This window comes from Pangasianodon hypophthalmus, chromosome 2 (genome assembly GCF_027358585.1).
Source record: "Pangasianodon hypophthalmus isolate fPanHyp1 chromosome 2, fPanHyp1.pri, whole genome shotgun sequence".
Taxonomy (NCBI): Eukaryota; Metazoa; Chordata; class Actinopteri; order Siluriformes; family Pangasiidae; genus Pangasianodon; species Pangasianodon hypophthalmus.
In genome coordinates, this window is record NC_069711.1 from 25,956,262 (window position 1) to 25,977,895 (window position 21,634).

The window sequence follows — 21,634 nt, forward strand, 5'->3', positions numbered from 1 at the left end:
TTTTGTCTGCCATAATGGTCAAGCCACCCGATATGTGAAAAATCAGATAAAGAAGTTTTTTTTCTGGCAGGTCTCACACTGAAGCATGCCAATTTTTTGATGATTGGAGAAGAAGCAAAAAAAACAGTTTTTCTTAAAATTCAAAATGAGATTCCAAATCCTGTTTGAGAAATCACAACTTGGTTACATCAAGAACACTTAACACCTTCAAAGTAATCAAGAGAAACAAGAATCTTGATTATATGTTAAGCAGTTCAAAAGTTATGAGCAGTTTTACAAATTTGAAAATTATAGCACCACCTAGAGGTAAATTACACAAACCTTCTTGGGAACCCTAAGGATCAAGTCCTTTAGTGGTCTACTAAGTTTGGTCAAAATCCGTCACATGGTTGCTGAGATATGCCTTCACTTCCTGTTTGGTGGCTTCGCCATCAATTTTGTTTGCCCATTATGGTCGAAAACTGGACAGTTGAAGACTAGAAAAAGACCAGGTGATCTTCAAATGACCAGTTTGGGTAAGCCTGTGCACATGGTAACCTCAAGATTCTTGTTCTTGGCTGACAGGAATGGAACCTGATATGGTCTTCTGCTGTTGTAGTCCGTCCACCACTAAGTTCAATGTTTGTGCATGCTGAGATGCTTTTCTGCTCACCACGGTTGTAAAGAATAACTATTTTAGTTACTATCTGGCAGCTAGAACCAATCTGTCCATTTTCCTCTGACCTCTCTTATCAACAAGGAACTGTCGCTCACTCAATGTTTTTTATTTTTCGCACTATTTTATGTAAACTCTAGAGACTCTTGAGCTGTATCTGCATGTTTTTTGTATTGTGCTGCTGCCACATGATTGGCTGATTAGATAACTGCATGAATGTGCAGGTGTACAGGTGTTCCTAATAAAGTGGATGGTGAGTGGAATTATCCTGCTAATAGATGGGCAGAGTCCAAATAAAAGACAACACATTTCTCCCATAGACAGCTATCTGGTCTTAGAGTTGGTTTATCCTTTTTTAACAACAAATGCAGTCTTCACAGGTGAAACCCAAGGCTCAAAACCAGAGTAGACTTTCAGAGCTACTAATTGATTAAACAATCAATTTAACAAGGCAAACTTGTGCAACAAGAAACACCTGTCAGTCACATGTTCCAATATTTCTGATCACTTGAAAAATGTGTGAGTTCAAACAAATGGTGCCATGTTGTAAGTTGTTTAACACATCTAGATGTAAATATCAGGAAATTCTGATTTATCGTCTCATATTCATTTTTTTTTTTTATATCAAATCCAGATGTCTCAGGCATGAACACACCGGGACTGAGATACTCTGCAAACATGAAGGGCACAATGGTAGAGGAGAGAACAAGTGGAAATAACAAGATAAACAAGTTGTAAGAATATCAACAAAAGAAAAAAGAAGAAGAAAAAAAAACAGGGACTCAGAGAATGCTATAATGCCAGAGAGTGAAGGTCCAGAGTGCAATACAGGCAGAGAACAGATCACACCCATGGAGGATGGAGAGATCAGCTCAGATGAGCCAAGCTATTCTGACTGTTCGGAAACACCTCACCAACAGCCTGAGGACCTGTACACCGCAGCACAGAACAACTGATTACTAGAACTTACTAAAGGTAAAAGCAATGTCTCACTGTCGAGTTATTTCCCAGCTAAAGCAAAGTCAAATCAGCACAGCACATTATAAAGAATGAAAAAAGTGCTTTCACCACGGAGAAACTCAGAAAATGGACAGACATACATATAGACATACATATGGACAGTCTTAGGGACATTCTTGCAGACTTTCTTATGGACTGGTCTGGGAATTGGCTTAAGACTGGATCTGGAGATATATATATATATATATATATATATATATATATATATGTTTTTAAATATATGTATATATATATATATATATATATTTGTTTTTAAATATATGTAAATATATAAATATGCTGAACTGATGCATTAAAGGCATCTTAAATGTTAAACAACAGATTATTTAAATCCATTTATTAGTAGTCTTAGATTGTGTTGCATGTATAGAAACAATAACTTATTAGAAACAATTTATTAATATTAACCTATCTTACATGTTAGAGCTGGAACTATTTTCTGAGCCGTGCTGTCACATGAAAATAACACACCCCATCTCACCAATCAGACTGATTCAATTGGGCTGTAGTATAATAATCAATATTTCATGCATTCCATCACTTGTATTATCATCATCCATTTTTGTTGCATTTAGCATGCCATAGGAGTCCAGGGCTTGTACAGTCCTGTTGTGTATGACTGTAGGATTATCAGGTAAATGGGATTGTAAAGTGTGCAAGGTCACGCGGTCCTCCAATGCCATTAGGATTCTGTAGGTCAGCAAGATGACCGAAAACACTTATAGAGGCTTTAACCTGGCTTTTCACACCAAAACAATGACCTAGAAGGAGCAAATATCCATCAAATCAATTTCTGTCAGTCTGTCAACACAGTGATTCCTCATAGTGGGTTTGTATTAGAGGAAAAATATTTTATGTTGTATGCACTATGTGTATGGTAGAATTATTTGACAACAGTTTTATGTTATAAATGTATAAGCATTTTGGTCGAAAATTGCTGTTTTAATATTTAAAGGAACTGGTTTTATAAAGAAGAATGCATGAAAAAAGAATTTTTTTTTGTCGTTTTGTTTTGCCATGTTAAGCTTTTTAATATATTATAAAGCATTTTTAGCAGACTAGACCACATTACTAATGCTAGAACAAAACCTTCCAGACACCGACGTGAAGAGGTGGTCAGCTAGCACACGGACTGCTCGGGATAACGTTTCTAAGGATTGGCTGTTTTGTGATGATGGATTTTCAGCTGGGGGAGCAGGGCTGCTTCGGAAACTGCTGGGCGTTTAGCGAGGAGGCGCGCCCTTATCCGGACATCTTGGCTCAAGTGCTGTACTTCACTTATTGGGTTCATCCGGGAATTCGAATGCGTAAATGCAGCCATGTTGGCTCTGTATTTTCTAGTTTCATACATTTCAGAGGGAGGAGCCTTTGGATTTTGGACAAGAGTAGCAGCTTCGGAGCAGAGAGTGGCACTCAGGGAAAAAAGGCCAGGAGAAAAACGATAGCCGTAAATTTCGGAATTTTTAGTGGAATACGCTGCATCCATTGGAGCCAAGGCGTTTACTGCAAATTCAGAGAGCAGCCATGCGTGTGTTGGAGGAGGAATGTAAGCTCCAGTGATTCGTGCAGCTAACGGTACAAATCAAGAAACGTTATACATAAGGCTCCGTACCCTGTACAGTCTAATTAATCCTGCTAGCTAGCTTTAGATTGTCAACCATTTTCACTAAGCTAGGATCTTAGCTAGCTGCTTGTGCAGCCGCGCTACGGATGTTGCTGCCAAATCGTCGGAAAACTGGTTTCTTTCTCACCGACGACATCATCTTCGGATCAGCGTTTTAATCGACGCTCCCGGTGCAGCGGTCAGCGCGGATCAGCGGATTAGAGAGCCGGGCTGCTAGACGAGGAAGGAGAAGGTGGGGCGGAGGAGTGTCAGCCCCATAACGCACATCGCAAAGCAAGCGAGCTGGCTAGCTAGTTAGCCGGTTTCTGTCACTGGCATTCCTGGGAATAATCATATGAACGGGAAATATCTGCGGTGAATAGCAGCCTCGTGATTTTCAACGCATATTGAGTTTGCATCTCAACGCAGAACCAAACAAAGCTGCAGCCGTCGATTGCATTCACAAATACATCCCAGGTTTTGACGGATTTCCCCGGAGATAACGTTAGCAAGCTAGAATCCCCGATTCCCGTTGGACCATGGCTGACGACGACGTGCTGTTTGAAGATGTATACGAGCTGTGTGAGGTGATCGGGAAGTGAGTATCTCAGTACACTGCCGCATATTGTCATGTCTTTTCATGTGTCAGTGTGCAGTAACCTGCCCACGGATGGTGGATGAGACACCGGTGTACACCGCCGTGTCTTAACGGAAAGCTCGGCTGATTGATTAGCCTGTGATACACACGATTCACTCGAATAACTGTCACTGATTTCCCCAGCGATGGCAACAGCATCACTCCACCTTTCACCGTTAGTACCGACTTCATCTTTATTATGTGAAATATTTACATAGTGAAGGCTATGAATAAATGAATTGTACAGATGGAGGAGGATGGACAGAAATCGCCCCCTTTCGAACAGTAATAATTTAGTTAATCATTTTATACATGACTGGGCTATTTTCTTGGACAGATTCATTAAGATGAGAGAAAGAAATGGTCATTTTCGAGCAGTATTTCGGATTACAGTTGTGGTGATGAAAAAGCCCTTGAGATCACCCTCAGTATCACTGATGTACCTTCAGGCCAATTCTCAGAGACTAATATTACAGCTCAGTAACTCAGTGGAGAATCAGTTCATAGCAGTTATAGCCTGCATACAGAATCTGCTTCAATAAGCTTCATTTCAATAGCTAAATTACAGCCTTCCTCCAGCTTAACCATTACTGCTTAGAAAAATATTACAACATTGTAAAATAATCATTTTAATCCATCATGTAAACTCTAGGCTTAATTGGAGCTGGGTGACATGACTATATAATATCAGTGTTGATAAATTTGTTTGTGCTACTTTATTATTATTATTATTATTATTATTATTATTATTAACTGCAGCGGTTGAGCTCAGGTTGTTTTTTAAAATGTTGTACTGTTTTGTCTGCAATCTTGAGCAGAATTAAAGGAGCATAAAACTAGAATTTAATTTTTTTTTTTTTGTCATGGTATGTATTATTCTGTCACATGGTGGTATCTCGCTTAGCGAGCGCTTTAACAGAATTCATGATTTCTTTATCAGTTTCCTGGATTCACACATCGATGTAGCAAAACTACAATATCCATCATGCATTGTGCAAATACATAACTCATCTGTCAGTAATCCCTACTGCGATCAATCCTACGCTGCTGTGGCTGAAAGGGCCAACACGCTCCAAATACAGGAAATGCAGAAAATACATGCAAATGTCGAAAGTGAATGCAACAAACTGGCATTGCATGCACGGTAGCTCAGAAACAGCTGCAATGTGTATAACACATTCACCACTTTGAGAACGCACAGGCTGTATGTAGGAACCTGCTGCAAATTGAGAAAAAGAATGTAAAACCAGAAATGCTGCAATAAGCCAAAAACACAGTAGGAATGATTTACAACAAAATGGACATGTTTCCGAGGGATGCGTGATGGAAACGCCCGGGTGGAGGGTTCGAAAGCGAGGCACTCATAAGCTGAATAAGAATTATCACATTATCTAAAGTACTCATCTGATCAGTGTGTTTATATTAGTCTTTTTTGTCCTTTTACTCAAAGTAACATTATTTAAGCACATAAAAACAACTTACATGAACAAATGAAGAATGATACTCATTCCCATTAAGGTAAAACCAGATGTAATGTATTTTGACTGTTGAAAGTAAGTAAACTTACCCTGCTTACGAGTTCTACTTATTTTTCAAATCATCCACTCAGGTGTTTTTATCCTCTGTCCCTCAGAAACATTTCCAATTTGTTGTAAACAATTTCCGTTCTGATTATTGCAGCATTTCTGTTTTTGCAGGTGTTTTCTCAATTTGCAGAGTGTTTCTGTATGAAGCCTGTGTGTTCTCGCACTGGTGAAAGTGTTTGTTTTTTGCAATTGTATGAAATAATTTGCAGCCGTTTCTGAACTACTGTGCACGTGTGTTGCCATTTTGATGCATCGGTTTTCTGTATTTGCATGAGTTTCTGCATTTGCAGTACCTTGGCCATTCCTAAAACAGGACATGCCTGCCTCACTTGCAGAAACAATGACAGAAAGCTAGAATTTGTTTTCTAAAATGTCATGTTGTGCTGTTGGGTTTCAGAATCAGAAACATGTTCATAAATATACTTGATTTCCTGCATATTATTGAATCGGACCCCTTTCCAACAGAAGACTGTTGAAGGAAAGATAACCCTGTTAGTGTCAGGTTGCTGGGCTAAACGGGCCTTAAAAAATTCATTAAAAATTATGGATATTTGTAATATATTTGTTAGTGTGTAGCCAGCATGTCATACTGGAGGACCATGAAAGACATCTGAATGCAGAATTTCTTGGGTCTTCCACCAAAAATATATGTATATAGTAGAAAACAGAGAGCAGACAGAATTGCATGCATGCTCAACATTTATGGCATTTAGCAGACGCCCTTATCCAGAGTGACTTACAATAGTGCTTTGAAGTCTATCAAAAATACATTCAACCCGACAGAAGGCGCCAAACTGAAGTAGAACGACTAGTTAATGTACACTAACAAATGCTTGTCCTCACCCAAGTAACTACTAGTAAGATGGCTAGTAAGGTCACTAACACAAAGGTTGATAATTATGTAATATTGCTAGCTAACATTATGGTAGCTACTTTGGCTCTAATTTCGAAAGACATACATTTATTTTCTGCTTGCCCTCTGCTTTACTCAATGGCGCAATACTACTTCTGTATATTCTGGCTCGAACATATATGGTTGGATGTCACTATAAAACAGTAACTCAGAAAAAAAATCATCCGCTGATTCATGTCTGTTGCTTGAGTAATCCATTAGCTCTTTCGCAAAAAGTGATCACTTATTAGCAGTAAGTGGCCAGCTAGCTATCTGGGTTCCCTGAATATACCATTAGCTATTGAGCTCCAACCCCATCCTCCTTCTCCATATATTCCGCTTGCCACCCGAATATCCACCATAACCATTGAAGTCTTTCAAATTTTGCATCCTCCTCCAAGATATGTAATCTTAAGATGGTTTTGCCAGTAATCAAACCGTGAAATCTCGTGACAGAGCCCTCTGTAGGAAGCAAGAAGGCAGATATATCGATGGTTAAATTTTTTACTTTTGTTCTGAGTGTCTGTTTCAATATTGCATTGTGAAGTGTCATGATATAACAGTATTTTTGACTACTTTTAATTTTAATCAGAAGTATAATGGATTTGGAAAGGATTCGGACCCCTTCACGTTTTGCATGCTTTATTATGTTATAGATTTGATTTAAAAATTAAATCTATAAAAATAAGCTTGTGCATTATTGCCTTGAAATTACTGCAGACTCATTCTAGGGTATTTGCTGATCAGATATTGATACTTCACAAAATATAGATGGTACTATATTTGAAGGGTGTTGGATTTCTTGGACAAATTAAGCTTTCTTTACTATTTGTTGGCTTTTATTTCAATGATCCAACAAAGCTGGTCTCTTGTAACAGTTTCTTGTGGAATATAACTGCCAGGCTTCGTTTTGAAAGTACCAGAGCGATAGGCATACAAATATGGCTAAAATTGCAAAAAAAAAAAGGTAAAAAGGCAAATACTTTTGTTTTTGCTAAAAACTGTAGACATTTGGGTTTGAGAGCAAAAGATGAAAGAGACAATAGATCAGAATTTCATAGATCTTTCATTTGCACCTAGATGTGTTAAACAACTTAAAACATGGCACTTTGGAAGTCCACCCAATTTTTTGGTAAGCAAAAGTATAGGAACAGATAGTCTTAAAGTAAATAATACTTAATATTTGGTTGTATATCCCTTGCTTGCAATAACTGCATCAAGCTGGCGACCCACTGACATCACCATACTGTTGCATTCCTTTTTTTTCTTGATGCTTTTCCAGGCTTGTACACAGCTTCTTTAAGTTGTTGTTTGTTTTGGGGGATTTTTCTCTTCAGGAGGTGAAATGCATGCTCAATTGAGTTAAGGTCTTGTGATTGACTTGGCCAGTCTAAAACTTTCCACTTTTTTCCATTGATGGAGTCCTTGTTGTGTTGGCAGTGTGTTCTGAGTCATTGTCTTGCTGCATGATGAAGTTCCTAGCAATTAAATTGGATGCATTTCACTGTAAATTGGCAGACAGAATGTTTCTGTAGACGTCTGAATTCATTCTGTTGCTACCATCATCAGTTATATCTTCAATAAAGATTAGTGAGCCCGTTCCAGGAGCAGCCATGCAAGTCCAAGCCATGACACTACCTCCACCGTGCTTGACCGATGAGAGTGTATGTTTTGGATCATGAACAGATTAGGGCTGTCACGAATACTAGATTATAATTGACTAACCGATTATAAAAAATCTTCGATGAAAATATAACATAATCAATTACGCTCCAGAAGGTGGTGATAATGCGCAGCAAAATTGGCTTGACAACAAACCGCAAGGAAGACCATCCAGTTTCGTGGTGGAATGGAAAGTGAAAGAGGCTAGATCCAAGCAAGAAAAGGCACAGGATATTACATAAGAGAAATGTACTTTTACTCTGTTACAACATGTTTAATGTTCGCGTGTGTTCACATTATAAATACCCCTGCATGCAGGCGTGTAGAGGATGGAAGACAAAAAAGGCTAGATAAAACAAAACGGAATCATTATTGTTATTGTTAAATGATAAATTAAGCACTGTGTCTGTATTTATAATTATGAATTTATAATTATGTTCAGTCAACCAGCACTTTTACTACTTTTAAGTGACTAAAGTTTGAACGTGACATTCTGCTCTATGATAACGCTACTCGATATAGGAATGTCATAGTAAGCGGGAGAAGCTTTCACTCAGAAGCTTAATATCGTCATCTTAATACACGAATTTAAATCAGATGGATCTGCGTTTATTTACAATTGATTCTGTTTTATGTGACAGTTCCTGTGTAATGTGTAACATCTTCCTTTTGATACTCTAACCGTCTCTGACAATTACAAGTATAAGTTATTATTATGAAAATAAAAATGTTTTCATAACATTTTGGCATTAAAGCCTACATTCTGTTTTTATTAATGGATGATTTTAACTTAGTTAAAAATCAAGGCTATAACAATAAAGATTAATAAAGATTTAATAAAGTGTTTTTTTTAACTGATATTAGGAATTTAATATTTTTAATTTCTCCCTTTAATTGGTCTCCCTTACAGTTAGAAACAGTAATGCTACAGACGATGTAGTATTTTCGTTCAGAAAAGCCATGCAATATAAAATAATTAATTTTGTATATACATTATAAAAAGTACAGTAATCGTTGGGAATTTATTTTTCATTAAAAGTCAGAATTTTATATACAGAATATACAGAAGAAGTATATTTATTAGCAGTTATGTAGCATTTATCTAGAAAAACAAATGTTAACAATTATCTGTACAAATAGGTTTTAAGGTACCATATGATATTGACCACTTTATTATTAATGGAAGGAAATGGCCAACTAAACGATTATCAAAATAATCGATAGAGACATCCCTAGAGCAGATCCTTTCTTTCTCCACACTTTGGCCTTTCCATCACTTGGTAGAGGTTAATCTTGGTTGAAGAACTTTTGTGGCTCATCTCTATTTCTTTGTGAATTGCAGTCTGGCCTTCTGATTCTTACTGCTGATGAGTGGTTTACATCTTGTGGACAGTGTATTTGTGTTCTCTAAGTCTTCTTCGAACGGGCGATTGTGATACCTTCGCCTCTGTCCTGTGGAGATTGTTGGTGATGCCACTGACTGTTGTTTTTGGGTTTTTCTTCACAGCTCTCACTGTGTTTCTGTCATCAACTGCTGTTGTTATCCTTGGTCGAGTGGTTTCTTACTTTTTCAGGACATTCCAAATTGTTGTTTTGGCTATGCCCAGTGCTTGTGCGATAGTTCTGATCGATTTTCCCTCTTTTCCCAGCTTCAAAATGGCTTGCTCCCATAGACAGCCCTCTGGTCTTCATGTTGGTTTATCCTTTTTAACGACAAATGCAGTCTCAAACCAAGAGTAGATATTCAGAGCTATTAATTGTTTAAACAGTCAATCTAACAGGGCACACCTGGGCAACAAGAAACACCTGTTAGTCACATGTTCCAATATTTTTGATCAATTGAAAGTGGGTGGGTTCAAATAAAAGGTGCTATATTTTAAGTTGTTTGACATACCTAGATGTTAATGAGGAAATGAAAGCTGAAATTCTAATCTATTGTCTCGTATCATCTTTTGATTTTAAACCAAATGTCTTCAGTGTATAGCAAAAACAAAAAAATTATATACTATACTATATTTCGTATGAGCAGCCTGTTTGTGAGCAATTGTCTAAGGCGCACTTAATGCAGAAGCAGAAACAGGAAACTTACTTGATAAAAGTCCCATACCTTTGATTAAATCAGCAGATGTTTCAAAATTTAACTTTACTGAAGATGAACCATAACATCACCTTTTATTTGTTCATGAATAAAGGTGCTATATTTTAAGTTGTTTAACATACCTAGATGTTAATGAGGAAATGAAAGCTGAAATTCTGATCTGTTGTCTCAGTGTATAGCAAAAACAAAAAAAATTATATACTGTATATAAACATTTTCACTGGCTCTCAGTTTAGCATATTATTTGGGGTCAATTACTTGAATTAACATTTTCTGGGTATTAAAAAAAGAGCACGTTATAAAATTATCTTCATTTAATGAGAACTGAAAGTAAAAGCAAACCCCAAACAGTTCTAGTTCTGACATGAAGTACTGCATGCTCAGTGGCTGTACACAGAGGCATGTTACAGTGTTTGTAGCATGTTTGTAGGCTTATGTCATCAGGCAAGATACTGCACAGAATTACAGGCATGAGTTTCGAAACAGCAATCAAGAAGTACATCATGTTCAGGCTTGTCTTCAACAATAAGAGAGAATATAGAAGTCTGCCTAGAAAGCCCATCTCTATTTTGCATGGACTACAAATGACAGATCATGGCTTCTTTGCCGCCTTGTACTGGAGGTGTTTGCGTGCCATACCTGCCCCAGTTACTGTCAGGAGAGGATGACAGTACACACTGGACAAGAAGACTAGCACAGCTATTGGACTAGGCTTTGAAACTTTCCTTGCAAACAGTCAGTGACCGTCATTACTATCATGACCACTCCACATGGTACATACCAAAACTCTTATTTCCAAATGTATGAGAACAGTCCTAATATGTATATAGCCTATATATTAGGGAATAATGTATGTTTTTTGTTATTTTGTGGCATGGATGTTGGTACCAGAAGGGCTGGTTTGAGTATTTCATAAACTGCTGATCTCCTGTGAATTTCAGACACAACAATCTCTGGTGTTTATACAGAATAGTGTGAAAACCATTGAGTGACAGACAGTTCTGTGGGTGGAAACGCCTTATTGATAAGAGCGGTCAGAGGAAGATGGCCAGATTAGTTCGAGCTGCAAGGAAGGATATAGTAACTCAAATAAGCACTCTTTACAACAGTGGAGAGCAGAAAAGCATCTCAGCATGCACAAGACATCGAACATGGAGGTGGATGGGCTACAACAGCAGAAGACCACACTGGGTTTCATTTCTGTTATGTTCTCTTATGTTAGTTTGTCCAATTACTTTTGAGCCTGTGAAAATAGAGGGACACTGCAAAAAGTGGCTGTAATTCCTAAATGATTAATATTTTTTGTTAAGCCTCTTGAATTAAAGCTGAAAGTCTACACTTCAGTCACATCTTGATTGCTTCATTTCAAGTCCATTGTGGTGGTATACAGAGGCAAAATGATGTGTCACTGTCCAAATACTTATGGACCTGACTGTATGTCTGACCACATGTATGTCTAAAGCCACAGGTGATAATATCATCATTTGGCATTAGTTGGGGGGCAGTTGTAGCTCAGCGGTTAAGACGGCGGCCTTCTGCTTGGAAGGTCATAAGTTCAAATCCCAGTACCGCCAAGCTGCTACTACTGGGCAAGGTCCTTAACTTTCAACTGCTCAGCTGTATAACTGAGATAAATGTAAGTTGCTCTGCCAAATGCCATAAATGTAAATGTAATTGGGAGGCACAATAGGACAAAGGCATATTGCACATGATCTCACAAGCCTGGTCACATCCATAATTTTTCTCTTTTTGTTTGTCATTGCAGATCTCTACAACACATCAGATTTCCGCAGCTCTGTCCTTTTGCTTAGTTTGTGGCTCAGGGCTCAGCTTAGCAGCACGCATTTATAGAAAAACTACGCTTGCAATTCTAAATACACAACATATTTGGTTCACCTTGTGCAGTTGGATCAATTTAACATTCAATCACTTTCTCACTGTAATCAAACTGCTCTCAAGTTTGATCTCATCCGAGTGTGATTTCTGTGTGCTTATCTGCCTAAATGAACTGGCCTAAAGAGGAAAACAGACCAGGATTTGATTTCTTCTCAAGAGCAGGATTTCACAGTAGATATGAGGGCTTGCTCTAACTAAGCAGATCAAATGTCCACAGGAAGGTGTTATCACCATTAACAGCTGAGGTCTAGTTGAGTAGCATGGCCACTGCGTAGAGACTGCAGTTCACATGCATTAACTGTATTATATGATTTGGGAAACATGTTCAGAAGCACCATTAGAATAATAAATATTTAATTGACATTATGTTTTACTCTTATAAATTTACACAAACATGACTGCATATTTTAACTGTCATAAGAAACTTTCTGAAGCAGGAACGTTTTGGAGGAGGAAAAATGTTGCCTTAAATTGGTTAACATAGTTTTGTAAAAATTGGAAAGGTTTGCATTACAAAAGACAGTACAGATCTTTAAAGTGTTTTAGATGGTTTTTTGACAAAGTTGCGAAGAACCCAATGGGTCCATGTCACCATCATCACCATCACCTGTTGGTTCTGTTATTTCCCAACCTGGGCTGACTGCCTTTTATTCATGAACAAATAAAAGGTGATGTTATGGTTCATCTTCAGTAAAGTTAAATTTTGAAACATCTGCTGATTTAATCAAAAGTATGGGACTTTTATCAAGTAAGTTTCCTGTTTCTGCTTCTGCATTAAGTGCGCCTTAGATAGTTGCTCACAAACAGGCTGCTCGTATGAAAACATGGATTATAATTGCCTCTAGAAACTAAAGACAACTGACAAATGAAAAAAATGGTGACTGGGCATTTTACTGGAAACATTAGGTCCACTTCTCCCCTTAGAGGGATGGGTCACTGCAAATCAACAAAAACATTACTCTGATCACAATTACACTATGATGAAACATTTCTATCCTGCTGAAAGAAATGCTTGGCATTTTGCTACTTAGTGAAGAAGTAGTATGCACTGGTTGTAAACTGGATTAGTGGATTAATTTACTGTGCACTGCGGGTGATAAATAGTGCACTGTATGGTGAATAGGGAATGAGTTCACTATTAACTCTATTAATCTCTATTAACACTTTTTTTTTATTATTTTATTATTTTTATTATTATTAACACACTCTATTATTATTAACTTTAAAGCCTCTGCCAACATATTAAATACTTTGTGATACTAAGGATATCAGTTAATATGCATTATCTAAGAGTTAGTCAAGAAAGGCATGTTGGTAAGTCCATTTGTAGTGAAATGCTATACCTTTTTGTCTGAATAAAACTGCATAAAATTCAGCAGTTAAAATCTTTGTATGCAAAAAGCTGAAATTGCTATTTCCATGCAGTTTTGATCCCAGTTGCTCAGGTGCAATAAGGTCGATTGAGTTGGAAAGAAGTCACTTTAATTTTTATGGCTAGGATCTGATTCATACATGGAATTATCTAATGTTACCTACCTGCAGTCACCTAGACTGACCAGAAAAACATATTGTTCTTTCTTTTGCAGTCAATAGAAAGTTCACCACAGAAACTATATCTTACACTAAATAGTTAATCATGAAATTAAGTTGGCAGGGGATTTAAAGTGACAAGTTATACATTTAAAATGTCTTTGACAACATGATTTATCTTGGTTTAATTTTTTTTACATCACAAAAACCTGCAGTTTTAACAGGGGTGTATAAAATATCTACTGTAGTATAGATAATTTTGAATAATTTTTCAAAATACAATACAAAACACAATTTCAAATCGTAAAAAAAACTTTGTGATGCTAAAGATATGTCATTAAAGGTGCATTAGGTACGATTAGTCAAAATTTGGCAAGATTAGATCTAAAGGTTAAATAGGTGGAGTTGAATATAATTTAAATGATTTTTATTGCTTAAGTCTGCCATCCATTTCCGCCCATGTACACAAAGTGTCACCCCAGAACCTATGGTGGTTCAACTAGACTTAGCATTTAAAAGGACTGCTATGACATCACTTTCAAGTGCACAGACATTCAATTGCTTGAAAGCCAAGTTACACCCCTATAAACAGGTATAAACAAAATTTTGCTCGTAATGATTTAGGATGTTCATGAGTGCAATGTCTTTTTTCTTTGTAATAAACTCTTATGTCGCTAGCCAAAAAATAGCCCATTCAGCTAATGGAAAAAAAACCCATATCTGCTTGATTAGTGATGTAAAGCCGGGCAATCGGACAATTCAAAGTTTTAAACAGATTCCCTTTACATACATGTCCAGGGGCAGTGTCACTATTTCTGGTTTTACTGTGTTTCTTTTGCTCATGTTCTTTTGAAATACAGTGTGTTTTTTGCTCAGAGGAGAATTACCTGGCTGCACTGGGTGCTGGCTAAGTTTAGATTGAGATGGGGCAGAGTGAAGTTGGAGAGTGTTTATAAAATGACTGATAAGAGGCTTAACCAAACCCAGAAAAGCATTCCAGACTGGAAGTTTTTCAAATGGGTTTCCTCAGCCACATATTATACTTGTGCTGAGGCCATGGCCTTAACCATTTTTGTTTTTTTTTTAAATAATGTACTACATATATTTCTGTGTTATTTGTACTGGTAAGAAATAAAAAAAAGTTAACTAATGTATTGCTGATTGACAGTAGTATCACCTGTGGCTTTGGAGAGGTGTAGGCTGCAGAGGGACATGGGCAAAAATATGTAACACCTGCCATGTATATGGTACGTTTAATTACCTAAAGCTACTTAACCCTTGTATGGTGTTCGGGTCTGTGGGACCCGTTTTCATTTTTTATCAAAAGAAAAATGATACGATTAATTATTTTTTCAAACTCAGACTCACTGGCCTTGGCTCATTTTCTGTGAAGAACATATATCAGAACACATTTTCAATGACCACACACTGTACACCCCCCTACACATTTATATTACATACAGGATGTTCGGGTCCACTGGACCCGGGGCTAATAAAAGTGTGGAAATTGTAGGTCCTGTGTACCTACACTGTCCTCCTTCTGTCTGGACCTGCTGTTAGTATGTATGTATGTATGTATGTATGTGTGTGTGTGTGTGAGTTTTGTGTTTCCCCGCACAAGGTTGCAACATTTTTGCAAAATTCAAGCACTGATACCTGTCTGCTCTCACATTCCCGCACATTTTACCCTCTGTCTTGTGGGAACAAATCTTTATTTGCTCATACTCTGAAGTAGTATTATACCCAGCTGCAAATTGGGGGAGTGACACAATAAATATAGCTTTGCCAGTGTGGTTCCTTATTACAACTGATCAAGATGGCCAAAAGATTCTCTGCTCAGAGGGTCTTGCAATTGATTTTGGAAGAGAGAGAAGCTTTTGAGGATGATGTAAAGGAAGAGGTTTCAGAATGTGAGGATCACATTTCTGAAAATTCAGAGTGTGACAGTGACTTTGAAGAAGAGGATGAGATTGAGCATCAGCTAGTTCCAAAATGAAAACGAGCCCCAGGACCAGCCCATCAGCAGCCAGACCCAGGACCAGCCTGTCAGCAGCCAGCTCCAGGACCAGAACAAGCCCATCAGCAGCTAGCAAGTGAAGAAATATGGATGTCAAAAAATTGTGAAATTGAATGGTCTTCTTGCCCAAGAAATGAGCCACCCCGCATGGCTGCCAATGTGATAAGGATGCAACCAGGGCCAACATGGATGGCAGTTACTCATGTGCAGGACTTCACATCTTCTTTTGAGCTTTTCATCCCAGATTCCATCCAGAAAATTATTCTGGATTGCACTAATTTAGAAGGAAGGTGTGTTTTTGGAGAGAGAGGTGGAAGAAGATGGACCAAACCCATTTACATGCCTACTTTGGGGTTCTTATCCTTGCTGGAGTTTTCAGGTCCAAAGGGGAATCCACAGAATCCCTGTGGGATGCAGAAACTGGCAGAGAACTTTTCCATGCAACATGGACAAGCTGGTGACTGCCTACAGCTGCAAAAGGAGGACCCTACGCTGGCCGCTCTTGATATTCTTTGACATCTTGGAACATGTGGTCTTCTCTGGATTTGAGGTGCAACTCACCAGTGCCTTTCCCAGAGTGGAAGAGAAAGAGGCATCTCCTCTGGAGCTTCCCTCTGTTCCACTCTGGGTTCAGTGCCATCCAGATGACAAAGGCATTGTGTGCTGAGATGTCCAATATGTCAAAGAATATCAACAGCGGCCAGCGTAGTGTCCATATTGTGTTTTTCTGTCCATCTTGGGTCCACACACTTCACAATATGCAGTGCAAGAAGTACATATGCAACACACACAGTACAACTCTCCCCCTCATGTGTTGTATAGGCTGGTATGAAAAGGCAATGTGTTCAGTGGGGCTAATGTGTTGTCTAGACTGACATGGTTCCTGTATGTGCTCAGCTTGTGTTGAGTAAACTGACCTGAATGGGTTAAATTTCTAATGAAGTTCAAATAAATAAGAATCAATAGTTATGAAAAACCTTGCTTCATTTGTAAATTTGTTGAATTTTTTTCTCATATCTTGATTATAATTGATTTTCATTTTTTTATTACATTTTATTAAAAAACAAACAAAAAACGAGTAGCAATTTAATTCATAAATGTGGTCTAACAAAGGTAAAGGGCAAATATTAACCATATATGTTGTTTATATTGCTTGTAATTGGGATGAAGTAAACATCTGTTGAGTTTTTTAACATAAAATTGTTTGATTGTGTTGAATTAAAAACCCAAAAAATGCAGCGGGTCCACCAGACCCAGGAACACTGGCTGATTAACAAAAATATGAACACCACACAAGGGTTAAAAGTAGGCTGTAGCTGCTATTAGCATTAGCATTTAACCTTTTTTTTTTTTTTTTTTTTTTTTTGGTTAATCATCTGTTAACAAAGTCAGCGATGCTTGCAAAACTGAAGTCGGGACTATAAAGACACCTAACGAGTTATTAGCTGTAACTAAGCTCATTATAAAATATGTCAAAATATGACGAAGATATGCGTATTATTCTTAAAATAACAGGCACACAAGAAGTAAATAAATTTGTATAATATTTAAAATGAAATATGTTTGCATATGTTTGGTATACAAACATGAACTAGGTATCATAAGAAAGCTCATGATCCACTCTTTCGTACAGTTTTCTCTGTTTGTTTCTATCTTTCCATCTTTCCAGAGTTATCCCAAGAAATTGTCATGAAAATTATGTCACACACGTGCGTGTGTGAGACTGGCCCTCCAGTGATGACATCACCCACTCTAGCTTTCCTGTATTAAAATGAATGGGGGAAGAAAGAAAGGTGGATAGAAAGAGAAGGATGAGTGCAGTTTGTCTATAAATTGGCATGAAGGGTCCAGGTTTGACTATGTGAATTTTGATTGTTGTAGCTTGAGAATTGAAAGAATTAGAGTTTAATAATTTTTCCAATGTACTTTAGAGCTTTTACAATGTACTGAATTAGAGTTCAATCATTTTTCCAATGCTACGTGGCAACCGTAGTTCTGGTCCTTCCCAAAACCACAAGGACACTATTCCCATACAGGATCTACAATCCTGCCGAATTTCATGGCTCAACTTCAAAAATTGCGGCCTGTGAAAACAGAAGAATTTTGCGGAGAGAATAATGATAATAATAAGAATAACAGAATGTTGGGTCTTTCAAGTCATTATAATAACTTAAAAATGGCATTTCCTGAAGGAAATGCAGTAGGATTGCGCAGCTGAAGCAAGTTCCTAATATGCTAATATGTTGCTAATATGTAGCTAGTGCACTACTAGGCAGTTGGAACAAAAGCAGTAGTTGCCGCCTAGTTCAGTTAGTTTAAATTGTCGTGGCTTCTTTAAGAGCACTTAGGAGGGTGGTTTTTATTTTTTTTTTTTGGTTTGGAGCATTAAATATTCAGGGGTATATTTATTTTGGAGTTTGGGTGTATTTCTAACTAATGGGCGATTTCTGGGTTTGGGACAGTTAGCAGTTAGAGGCAATTATATTTGAGTTTTGTGGCAATTAGCAGGCAGGAAGTTATTTATATTTGGTTTTGGAGCAATTAGATGTCACAGGGTATTTATTTTTGGATTTTGCAGGCAGTTATCAATCAGGTTTGTATTAAATATTTGCATAATTTTCACATCAACCATCAGAATGGGGGAAAATGTGATGTCAGTGATTTTGATTGTGGCATGATTGTTGGTGCCAGACAGGCTGGTTTGAGTATTTCTATAACTGCTGATCTTCCTCGATTTTCGTGTACAGCAGTCTCTAGAGTTTACTTAGAATGGTGCAATAAAGAAAACATATCCAGTGAGCGGCAGTTCTGCAGACGGTAACGCCTTGTAGATGAGTGAGGTCCAAGGAGAATGGCCAGACTGGTTTGAGCTGACAAAGTCTAATAACTCAAATAACCATAACTCTACTATTATGAAGAGCAGAAAAGCCCAACACATGAAACCCTGAAGCGGATGGGCTACAACAGCAGAAGACCCTGTTGGGTTCCATTTCTGTCAAACAAGAACAATAATAGATAGTAGAGTGCGGGTCAGAATGACCTTGAATCTAAAAGTTTCTAATATATAAAGGGTAAAATGTTAAAAACACTGATACACGGTTAAAGGTTATAGCGTTAAAATGCTAAAAAGCTGCTATGCTAACCCACTCGGTTGCTAGGGTGTATCTGCTTGCTTGCTATGAGCAGTTAAGCATGTAAAGGTTAAAAGGCTAAAGGTTTTGTTAAAGCATTAAAATGTTAAAACGTTGGGTTTATGTGTTTTTGGGTTTAATGGTCATTAGCAGGCATAGTGCTATTTATGCATGTGAGTAAACAGACAGAGGATTACTTCTGAGGATAAATGCCTGTCTGTGTCAAACTGCAGGTCTGCACACCTGCACTGTGTGTGTGTGTGTGTGTGTGTGTGTGTGTGTGTGTGTGTGTGTGTGTGTGTGTGTGTGTGTGTGTGTGTGTGTGTGTGTGTGTGTGCACGCGCGCGCGCGTGCGTGTGTGTGTGAGAGAGTATGTGAGACTGGTCCTTTGTGACATTCTGGATCTCTTAACTGACAAACAGTCCTTTTTTGTACTTTTAGTGGGTGACTAACAGCAGACTGAGTTTTTTCACCTAAGACAAATGCTCAGAACTCAGGAAATATTCACCAACTCGCTTAACTAATGACATGGTTAGTGTAAGGAGACTTTGCTGATCAATATGATGCAGAAAATGTAAATTGAGCAGTAATTGGTTGATTTGTGCTATATAAAAACAGATGAACGTTTAGTAAAAGCCAAGGTTGATGGTGCCAGATTTTGTATGGACGTAAATGGGGCTCTTTACTTGCCCTAGTGCCAAAAAAAAAAAAGATCATAACTTGAAAACTATATTTTGAAACACTTAGATATTTTTGAAAGGGGGAGTAGCTTGAATGGAGTTTCTAGGTGAACGTATGAGGATTTTAGACAAAATTGTTTCGGTGAAACAGTGAATTCGGACAGTTTACTCTTAACGCTAGAGTGGAGCTGACAATACCCCTTGTGCACCTTGTGGATATAAGTCAGATAATGTGTCAAACTGCAGGTCTGCACACCTGCACTGTCTGTGTGTGTGTGTGTGTTTGGTGGTTGTAGGTTATAAAAGCCCTAGGAGGAGATAGAGTCCAAAATTTTGCTGGAATAATAATAATAATAACTAGAATTGATATTTTCAAAGAATATTGTCTTGGGTTACCCTCAGCAGCAACTCCACCTCTTCGTCTGTCCATTTAAAAAACTCCTTTAAAATCCTTGACATTGCCGCATCAAATCAGAGAGATGGAAAGTAAATAAACATTTAACTGAAATGACGCAGACCAAAGATTCTTACGTTTTTACACATGCACAGTAAAGGGTTGTACGTGTTTCACACGTTTCTGTGTGGAAGAGCAATTTTTGGAAAACATTTAAAAATGCCAGTGTAGACGGATCTATCCGGATTGCTGTGGACGTAGCCTAAAAGATTTTGAAAGGGGGAGTAGCTCTACAATTTGAAGTTTGAATGGAGTTTCTAGGTGAAAATATAACGATTTTAGACAGAAATGTTTTGTTGAAACAGTGAATTCAGACAGTTTACTCTCACAGCTAGTGTTCAGAACATGGCAACCCTAATTCCGATCCTTCCCAGAAGCACAAGCATAATATTTCCATATGGGATTTAGGATCGTGTCGAATTTTGTGTGTCTACATCAAAAATTGCAACCTGTGAAAACAGAAGAAGATAATTAATAATAAGACTTAAGAAAAACATGATCAAGATAGTAAGTTGATGGGAAGAACAGAATGCTGGCTTTGCCAAGCCAACGTAATAATACTACTAATAATAATAATGATAATTAAAAGCATTTTCAGGGGCCAAGCACCCAGATTCAGTGAGCCGCACATTCATAGACAAGCTACAATTGTTGCCTAAGCAATCACAGGAAAGCGCCATAACTTTATGCAGAGGAATTCAAGAGTGATTTGTAGTTTCTCTCATGATGTATATGTTTGGACCATGGACAGTGGTAGAATTCTCTGAATGTAGGAGCAAAGGTCTAGACGAGCAAATGGGCAACAGAATGGCATTGCTTCTGCTGCTACCGCTGTGACCTGTGGTGTTATCTGTTGCTACTTTTACCTGTGGTCGTGATGGCTGCTGCTCTGACCTGACAATTTTTTTCCTCTTGCAATTTAAAAACATCTGAAGTATTTGTTTTTTCTCATCAGTCTGGGGTTTTTTTTTTCCCCCACTTTGTGCAGGTTTCTGTCTTACTGTATATAGTGTTGAAAATTGCTCGATAAAAAGGCTATTTGATATTAAACGCTGTCAGTCATATGTTGTGTGTACAATAGCACATTGAACGGCTAGAATGGCAGTAGACAGTTGTTTAGACAGGTCTCAAGATGATGTGAGCCAAATTTGGTGAAGATTGGGCAAAATTTGGAGGAGGGGTAGCAAAGATGGCACTTAGATGGAAGCATTTTTGGTATGTTATTCTAACTTTTGACCAGTAAGTGGCGCTGTCATGAAATTTGTTGCATAGACTCAAAGGCGTTATGGACAAACCATTTGGAGTATTCCAAATTCTTTTAATAACTTTTGTGAGGCTAACTCTGAGTAGCGAAAAAAAACAGTTTTTGACAAAATCCATGATAGCAGAAACAGGGCCATAGGGTGTGTTGGACTTGTCTCGACCCAGGGAATCTGGGGATGCCTGGCTTTTTTGGACACATGGTTCAAAAATTATGACCATAAACATATTTCCAAATTAGGCCCAAATTTGACCCAATGGTGGCACTAGAGCGTTGGCAGCACTTGGCCCAAATTGGGTCAGAATGTTCCCTAGACCCTCCCCAATCAGTGTGCCAAATTTGACAACTTTTTACTAGATGGCTCTATGGGCTGCCATAGACACCCTAGAAAGAAGAAGATGAAGAAGAAGAAGAAGAAGAAGAAAAGGTAGAATAAAAATAGGGTGCCTACACACCTTTGGCCCCTAAGAGGAAGAAGAAGAGGAAGAGGAAGAAGATGATTAAGAAGAACA

The 21,634-nt window shown here is 37.9% G+C and overlaps 1 protein-coding gene across 7 annotated transcripts in view; it reads left to right on the top strand.

The window, feature by feature from the left end:
- Positions 1-2,895: 2,895 nt before the first annotated feature.
- caskb (calcium/calmodulin-dependent serine protein kinase b) overlaps positions 2,896-21,634 on the top strand; it is a 115,188-nt gene continuing 96,449 nt past the window's right edge. For 4 of the 7 annotated variants that reach the window (XM_026933424.3, XM_026933427.3, XM_053232176.1 and 1 more), the window contains exon 1: positions 2,897-3,876. In XM_026933424.3, the coding sequence (XP_026789225.1) occupies positions 3,818-3,876 (59 nt within the window). In that variant the 5' untranslated portion in view covers positions 2,897-3,817. Of the gene's footprint in view, positions 3,877-21,634 lie in introns of all 7 variants that reach the window. The other 3 variants (XM_026933425.3, XM_026933428.3, XM_026933430.3) reach the window with 1 other exon arrangement.